Source organism: Pygoscelis adeliae, unplaced genomic scaffold (genome assembly GCF_000699105.1).
Source record: "Pygoscelis adeliae isolate BGI_AS28 unplaced genomic scaffold, ASM69910v1 Scaffold74, whole genome shotgun sequence".
Lineage (NCBI taxonomy): Eukaryota > Metazoa > Chordata > Aves > Sphenisciformes > Spheniscidae > Pygoscelis > Pygoscelis adeliae.
Window position 1 is genome coordinate 835,689 of NW_008824665.1, and position 9,230 is coordinate 844,918.

Below are 9,230 nucleotides of genomic sequence, written 5' to 3' on the forward strand. Positions count from 1 at the left end.
GCTACCACATCCTCCTGAGATTCCTGAAGTCACAGCCTTCCAACAGCAACAAAGTTCTACACAGGCTCCCCCCCTAGAAAACTTGCTTCGAAAAAAAATTGCTGGGAAATAAACAGGGCTGGTAAAGAGAACAGCATATCACAAATTCTCCTTACTGACCACAGGCCACATCTGTAAGAAGAAAGGCTGCACAGCCATCTGGATTTTGAATCAACCAGGCAGGAATCCTCTCTCAGACAAGACCTTCCTTCTTCATTGCTAGGTATTTTAATGATTTTACAAGATTCTTGCTTAAAGGGCAGGGGAAAAATACATTTCGTAGCTTTAAAGTACCAAAGTTAATATACTACGTTTATTTTTTTCTTCTCCTCAATTTCTACTGTATCTAAATTTTCTGCCTACTCTTGCTTCCCAGACAAATGACTCCAAGAAACAGCAGAAGCTCTGCTTAGATCTGCCTCTACACACATAATTCTCTCCAAACAAACATTAAAATACTCTTGAAGAAGCATGAGATGTTAAGTAGAAGCTCCAGTTAGCCCTTGAGAGCATCTGACCCACAGAGCAGCACTGAATTATGAATGAACGTGGCTGGCTTTGCATTTTAAGAACATGATGCAACAGAAGGTTCCAATGTATGAATTGGAATAATCAGATTTCTCAGTGTCACCCAGAAGCACAACTTTGTAATGTGAAGAGCAAAACAACCCAGGAACATCCAAACTACTCCAAATGTTCCTATGAAGCATTCGTATTTGAATTCTTAAGAAGAGGGAAACAAAGCTAGATTCCATTTTTGCATAGTGACAGAAAACTGAAAAGGAAGTAGGTACCAAGTGTACAGACAATAAAAGCTTCAATGCAGATGCGTTTTTTTCCTACAAAAGCAAAAGCTTTATCTTAATGTAATCAAATAATTCCTTAAGCACATTCCGTATGCAGCTGGGGAAATGCTGTTTTCATGCAAGAACAGTCACAGCTTGAGAAATACCCATCATTCATCTACTGCGCCAATTAAATACATACTCTGAAGTTTGTCATGTTTTGATTTAGAGGTATCTTAAGACATTTAAACCAGCACACAAGTAAAAATGGAAGCCAGGATTTTCAAGAAAAAGGTAGGCAGTTCTTAGGTACTTCAAATTTTTCCAAATCAATCACAGTCTCACAGTCCAAATTAATCTGGCCAGCTTTTCAGATTCCTACGTTTTAGAAGTCAGGCACAGAGACAAATGACATTCTGAAATACTCGAGCCCCACATAATGCAGCTTATATTGCTCTACCAAAAATGGTGAATGGAAAGGGTCTTTTTCTTCATTTGATGAGAAGTTTTTAGAAGAAGTCTCAAAGTAGTAAATGATCATGGCTTTATTAGCTTACAAGCACCTCAGAGTTAACGTGAATATAAAACAGCAAATACCTGGTTGTGCCCAAGGTTGCTGCGAAAGGCTGTACTTGGGACCTCCTTGAGTGGCCATTGTTTTTAAAGCAGCTACCTGAAACAAGTACAATCATCAAAATGATGTTTCTTTCAGTTGAATTCACAATAAAGTGACCAAGTAACAATTGCACAAGTCTCTTAGATACTGCAGTGTACGGAATCTCCCCTGCTCTCTCTCTGCCATGCCCTGACTTAACAACATACAGGGAAAGCAGCTTGACAGAAATGCAATTCAAAACTACAACCATGACCACTTCTTGAAAGTAAAATTCAAAATGGGATTAAATTTACAAAGACGCTTAGGCACCTAAGGATACAAAACCTCAAAAGAGATTTATACTTAAGCAGGTTAGCCAAACTCCCCGGATTCCCAATGAATCATTGGGATCACTTGGACAATCTATCAACCATTACCAGTTACCATATTTTAGGCATGCCACTGTCTCCCAGCCCAACATGACAGGCATCGGTAAATTTAATACTGTAATCTTCTAAATTCTCAAAAAACAGCAGCTGGGATATTTGTGATGTCCATGCAATGCTGTAGCCCCAGTTTCTGAGATGTCATGCCACTTATTCTCAGTACATAAGGATCCACATCACACTTTTCATTTTCCAGAAGTAACAGATCCTGCTGTGTGGTTTTCTCAAGATGCCTAGAAATCCTGAGCTCTAGAGCAAGTTCTAGAAAGAAGTGTGTTGTAACAAGACATCTTTTTTTGTTTCTATCCCCTAGGATGCCTAATCTTTCTGACCAACTTTTATCAGGAATTTCTGTCACAAACAGAACTTGGGAGGAAAGTCCTGCTCAGCAAGCACCTCACTGGTGTAAAATATGCTGAGAACAGAAACTTTTAACACACTTCACAGCCATAGTCTAAGACCTCCCTCAAGAATACACGTGACCCAAGATAGATTGTTTTTGAAGACTTACGAATTCAGTCAACGTAGGAGTTTTCCTGCAAACAGAAAAGCTCCTGCCAACTTTCACAGACCTGTTTCAACTCAATGAAACATTAAAGCTTCTTGACCGAAAAGCATAAGGGTTGCTTTTAAAAACAAACTATGTCATGTTCCTTTAATCCATTAATCTCAAAAATGCCTGGAAAATTGTTGTTGGAACTTAAAAGGAAGCACGACCTTATAATGGGAAATGCCATCATCTTCAGCTAATCAGACAGAACTAGCAGCTTCTCCTATACCCAATTTAAATACTAATTCCCTTGTCCTACCACTATTTCAGTTAGGTTAACAAATATACATGTTTGTACCTTTGTCATGAACTCCTCCAGCTGTTCTATAAACTGTTTGGTTTGCTGCTGAATAAACTGCTCACAAGCTGATTTCAGATGACGATCTACATCTTTCTTAGAGTCGATATAATGTTCTCTGATTTCTGGAGTACCCTTGAACAGAAGACAACAATTCTCTCCTTTTTATTTGCCAGAGATCACCACCCACTTAAATGACCCAATTTTTCTTAATGCAGTAAGACTCCATATTACCTCCAGTAAGAACTGTATCAAGGCGTTGTTGCTGTTTAGTCTAAAAAATCTTGAAACTGTTTTAGGGTTCAGGATTTTAAATGCTGCATCTGTGAATCAGAAAGTCACTCACGCTGTAAGTCAGTGGGATTCAGCTCCAGGAATTAAAAACTTTTATCACTCATTTACGCATAAAAAATGGCCTAGCATGATTAGGACTGTAACATTAATGATTCCACTACCGCTAGGTGTGGATGCACAAAGTGCACATGCACAGAAGCACACAAAGCTTGATCCACTATTTTTTAATTGCACCTATGGTAAACCTGAATCTAACAGTTGCACAGTCTAAACAGATGAATACATTACATGAACCTAAGAAGTGACTGATACTAGCTGTAGTGCTATCAGCACGCAAATTCCGTGAGCTCTTTTCCTTTTGTAACTATACCTACAAGTGAAAGACTTTTACATAAGCTATGTAGTTAAGTATTTATGAATGATATGCAAAATTTGGCCCACGTTGCCTGGGAAAACCAAGTACAGTTGCATGAAATAACTTAGAGCTGACACTCTTTTCCTCTGTGCTTAATTATTTTAGTTAGGACTAAACATCAACCTTAATGTTTTGTTATATACTCATGTCTCCACAGAAGTCCCAAGAAGGAAAAGCAACAATATCTATAATTAACACAAGATACTGAAATTATTCCTATAGTGTTAACAGGATGTCAACCTGAAATCTAGTCAAATTGGGAAGAAGAAAATTATCACTACAGTTTCAGTATGGCTTATTGACCTAATGTCATTCATTTATCATCCTACACATCCATCTGCCTTTTTTTTTTTTTCCATTTCAAAAGCAATTCTGCACCCCCCTTGCTGTATAAAACAATGGGAGGGAAACAAGACATGAGAGTTAAATGAAGTGCTATCAAAGGCATTAAACAACGAGGGAATACCAGATATGTAGGCATGTAAGTTTTGCACTGAACTAAGAATCTGCATTCCTATGCAGTTAAAGGAGGCCGCAGAGAAAGATTCATTTTGTTCTCTGAATTATTTCCCAGAAACTTCACTGATTCCAAAAAGAGCCCAAGTTCTTGATGAGAAGCCTATGAGCTAGTCAGTGTGAAAGTCACTTCTCCCCACTGCATACATCAGTTACATGAACCTTAGCATTATACTACTTTAAAAAAAATTGGGCGGAAGCATGACTTTTACATTAAGCAGTGTCCATTTGCCTATAAATCCCAAATTAAATCTTAAATCTATGTGCAGAAAGCTTGGCTAGAACATGGTAAAACTATTAGCCATGTTATTTTTCTTCTACAACTCATCCCAAATATAAAAGCCCTACTGGCCTATGCTACACTACATTAAGAATTAAGCACAACACACACCTTTTCAACACCACCGCCACCACCCAATATAAAGAAAGCGTTTTCCAGTACTTACCACTACCACCTGCAAAGCACTGGCTGGCACAAAAATTTATTCAATTAAATGAAGATGGAGAACAAACTTGTGTGTCAGCCAGGACAAGACACCAAAAGGATGTATTTGCCCTTTAACCTCCAGTCAACTAGAAACTACTCAACAGGTAGGAGGTTTCATTGATGTTCAAATGCAACAGGTGAAATGGTTAGTGTAAGAATTGCTTGCTTCAGAGTTAAAACAGCAGCATATGAGATGGCAGGAAAGAAAAGTTATTTCTTCACCTTTCTCTTCTGGAATGGAAGAAGAAAAACTTGACATGCTTCCAATTATTTTTCCCATTATCTTTATAAACTTGACAAGTGCATGACAGTTCACTTTTGTATTGAGAGGTTTTTTTCTGCATTTTACAAAGGAACCACAGTACAATTTTAAAAATCATGACCATGGCCACTACTCTCTATCTTCCCTTCCTACAACAGACATATTTGCTACATAAAACTATTCAACAATACTGCTTATTGAACTTGCAACGTAAGAAATCCTTTCCAAAACAAAACCTCACAGAAAGGTCTAGGAAATCTAGACAAGTCAACTACGTATTGTTAAATTCACCTACTAAACAGCGGTAACAAAAGATACTCCTTTAAAGGGTCAGAAAAGGGAAAAGACATCTCGGTGCAATAGAAACGTAGATTATTTAGCTGTTCTTAAGAAGGACTGGATAAATAAGTTAGGTCAGCAGCAAAAAGCAGTCAAACGCATTTCATAAAAAAATAAAGCATTTGTTAGATATATTTTGAATCGCCCTGAATAAGAGAATGGTTTTGGCTTTTTTCAGAGAAGGTAAGAACAAAGCAAGAGATTAGAACAAGCGAACAGGTCATTGCAAGTGAACATAAAACAAACCCAGAACTTTTGCTGGCACATTAAGGGAGGACAATCCCATCCCATTCTGTAGCCAGCAGCTGTTTAGTACCTCTAGTTTTCTTAAGGTCCAGGGAAATTTCCTTAATGGTGAAATCAGTGTGGAAAGGAGCAATTTGTTCACGAAGAATCAAAAGGTGTTTTATTAAGAAAAGCTGTCCATCAACCTGGGTCTACAGCACAACAAGAGAAAGAACATGCATTATATGTTAAAAAAAAAAACAACCACCCACAATTAAATGAAGAGCAAAGTTTCAACACCTCTACTTTTATTAGTTACTTCCTATAACAAAATTAATACTAATAATCTTGCTAACAAGCTTTTTCCATTAGTCTGTAGTGCCATTAACTGCACTCTGGGATCAACAAATCCCACTTCTGTACTGTTCCTAACACATTGCTCTACAGAAGCAGACTTTATTCACATTTCTTAGAAAAATTAGATTACACAGCCATATCACTAAATGTCCACATTAAGTACAGGTATCCATTATTTCGGAGACACAAACTTATTCTTCATAAGAGCCAGGAATTATTTAATGTAATTCATATAGTTTATAGTTAAAAAACACAAGGTTCTAAATTTTTTTTAATCATTACGATGATTAAAAAAAAGCCAAACAGCTAATGTTTCTGTAATAACCTTGATGAACTGTGGCATTGTGCGAAGGTCTTACAAGGCATTTTTCTTATGTCATTAAACACAAAGCTTGGTTAATTTCTAAACAGTACAGCAAAGACACAAAGAATAAAACAAGGCCAAGTTCACACCACTGAGACGATCAGTTTTTGCACTGCTTGCTATTTAGCTATGTGCTTTGTACTGCATGCTGCTTTTAATCTTTGAAGTTCATGGCTCATTGAGGTAAATGGAGGAAGACTCAAGAATTCAAATTTGCTTTTGCAAGCTGGAACAGAAAACTTTCCTTGATATAATGTTAACAGTAAAGAAGAAATTAGATTTAAATCTGCAGTTTTAACAAATAGAAATGTTTACTGAAAATAAGTGGTGGAAGGGTTTCTTGAGGTTTTTTTATTCTATTATTACATGCACGTTTTCACCAGATAACGTTAAATTAACATGCGTCAAGAACGAAGTGGTACAGATCCTAGTCCTGGGCCAACCTATCAAGGGTTCACCATGGGATGAGTTTCATTCTCTGCAATACTTAAAGTCAATGCTGACCCACTATACAGTGCTGGAATGGATAATTAACTGTAGAACTCTGAATCAATTACATATGAAATAGTTATCTGCTCAAGCTAGAAGAAAACGTGGTTTGAATTTCTTTTTGAAGATACTACATTTAACAGATATTTTTCAAAGGACACTCAAAAGAAATACTTCAAAACAGCTCTTCATTTCTAACAGCAACTAAAACTTCTTTCATTACTAAGTATTTACTGCTTATACAAATCCAACAAGTTTAGCCTACTAAGACTTTCCTTTTTTAAAAAAAAAAAAATCACTTCCTGGCTGTTAGGGATTAGCAAATTACTACAGTATTTGTATTAAAGGAACTGTGACAGGAAAAAAGGTGGTTTACTCCAACTACTTAAAGTAACACTTAAAATGACTTGATGAAACTGCATTGAATTCTGAGCAACACATCAGATCAAACCTTTTGAAAATAGACAGTTCTGAGCGGAGAATACTTAACAAATCTTCCCAGTGAATCTAATACTTAGAAAGATTTTTGAAAATTCAAACAATGGAGACAGAAAAAGAGAAGAGAGTAACAGGCAGTGAAAACAAATATAGGGAGCAGAGACTTGTAGCAGAAATTTTTCTTTAGGTATCACTTGACTGAATTCACATGAGTTAGAGCAGCCTGTAAGGACGATTGCTACGATTTGTATTCCACCTTTTCAGATAGGCTAGCATGTGAATCATTATCTTTGCTTTACAATACATTAACCGTAACTAAAAGCTGGCAAATCCATCAGGTCTCTGAGGGCAGAGAAACATGCTTTCACTGAGATTTCAATAGAATTCTGAACAACTGCTTCATGGCTTTAGGTATGCAGGGGGTGAAAAAAAAGAAATCAAACCCAAAGCAGATTCTGACCTTGTTTTTGCTGATAGAATCAGCAGCTCCCAGCAGCGAGCGGATGCAGGCAGATAGGGCCTCTTGCGATAATCCCTGAAACACTGCCCTCTGCAGGGAAGAGGAAATCAGACCAAAAAAAAAAAAAGGTGTTGGCAAAGCTTAAGCAGAATTTAAGAGCTGTAGTTTTGTGAAGGATGTGCTTACCAGCACATAAAACTCTAGATTAGTTGGCTACAAACATGTCATCTAAATGCAATAAGACAGGATGGCGCATTCATACATAAAAGCTTGCCACAGCACTTAGTTAGACTGGATACGGGTATGCACTCAAGCATGCCCTCTTCACCCTCCGCCTCTGAATTTGCACCCAGGTGGTGACGTGGTCAGTGACGCCTAATGCATTCACAGCTAACGGCACGAACGATGATTACTGGGTAACCCGACTAGACACTTCATGTGTCAGGGTAACTATCTGTGTGTGCAATTTATACTTGCAATAGACATGAGATCATTCGAGTGAGCTTAACCTCAAGCAAACTCAAATTACCTCACGTTTGCACCAGGTTAGTAAACAAACATGACAGCTGCCATGGCCCAGGTGACACAGAGTAACTCATTAAGCTGCAGCAACTAGATCATACGGCTGAGCTAGCTGTAGGAACACAGCTCGCCTCCAAGGTAGTACATGAGAGCCCTGACTGCCCCAAGACTTGCCAGTGCCACTTCATTCATGTCTTTTCCTACCTACAGGGTGCAGGCAAGGCGTACCAGTTCTGCTAGAATATCCCAGTGAAAAAATAAATAAATCACTGCACAGACACACTACAAATGAGCCTTGCAAACAACACAAGAACGACCTCATCTCCAAAGGTCTAGCTGAAAACAAGAGCAAATATTCATTTATCTTTAATGAGATTGATATATTAAGCAATGAAGTACTAATATTTTCCAGCTTCTTTTTAAGCAAATAGCATCTTGGTAGCAGTTTCACGTAACACCTATCAAAGATATTTTGAAATGCATTAAACGTATCTAATAAAGATACAACACGTACAGAAAAGCAAAAACACTTGCATTATGTTTCTCAGAGACTTATTAGCCTTTTATGCTCTTAGGTGACAGACATAAATCAGATTCTAAAGGGCAAGCCTCAAAATACTTGTGAAGTAAACACTGCTTTTGTTTCTGTTAGACATGAAGATTCCTACTGTCTTAAACTTTGGAAATGTCTCCTACATTTTGGAAGGTAAAAAGATGTGCCACAAAAAATTTTTGATAACATTTCCAAAATATAGAAGTAGTAGCGTCACCATTTTTAAGACCAGAAACATCACCTTGTCTGATGAAGGTGATGTTGCTATGCAACATCCTGCAAAGCACATAACAAGAAACACATTCACCCAGTAATTTCAGCATTAAGATCATTCTCTGTAATCGACCCAGAACTTTCTGTTCTTTCCTGTCCCATTCACTCCTGAACTTTGGTGCGATAAGTATCTTGAGCATCAGACACTGAAGTATTTCGGTAATAGCAAAAGCAACAGATGTACAAACCAGTGACTTTCTTCTAATTCTATAAATACAAAGTTGTCTTGGAAATGATGACCTAAATTTGTCACTTCACTTGTTTTACATAAAGATAGCGGCAAAAAGACTAAGAGATAGAGGCCAGTAATTGTCCATTCCTAATTTACATTAAAATATTTAGACATGGTGCTACACACTTCATAACTTCACTTAAAAAAATTAGATAAAGAAATTTTTGCATACATCTATACATCTGTACAGTTTGGAGAGACACACTAGAGTCCTTCTGACAGTAGGATACCACATTCCATGCAGATCTGCTGGTGAAATCGTGGTCTGGTGCCTGGGATTAAGGGATTCTG

At 37.5% G+C, this 9,230-nt stretch overlaps 1 protein-coding gene across 1 annotated transcript in view; it reads right to left on the minus strand.

Moving 5' to 3' along the window:
- The window catches only part of COG3 (component of oligomeric golgi complex 3), a 33,445-nt gene that overhangs the window by 5,007 nt on the left and 19,208 nt on the right, over positions 1-9,230 (minus strand). Inside the window, exons 16-21 of the mRNA XM_009322850.1 lie at positions 9,112-9,227; positions 7,360-7,449; positions 5,343-5,463; positions 2,948-3,036; positions 2,714-2,848; positions 1,422-1,497 (exon numbers count right to left, since the gene is read on the minus strand). Coding sequence (XP_009321125.1) covers positions 1,422-1,497; positions 2,714-2,848; positions 2,948-3,036; positions 5,343-5,463; positions 7,360-7,449; positions 9,112-9,227 — 627 coding nt within the window. The remainder of the gene's footprint in view (positions 1-1,421; positions 1,498-2,713; positions 2,849-2,947; positions 3,037-5,342; positions 5,464-7,359; positions 7,450-9,111; positions 9,228-9,230) is intronic.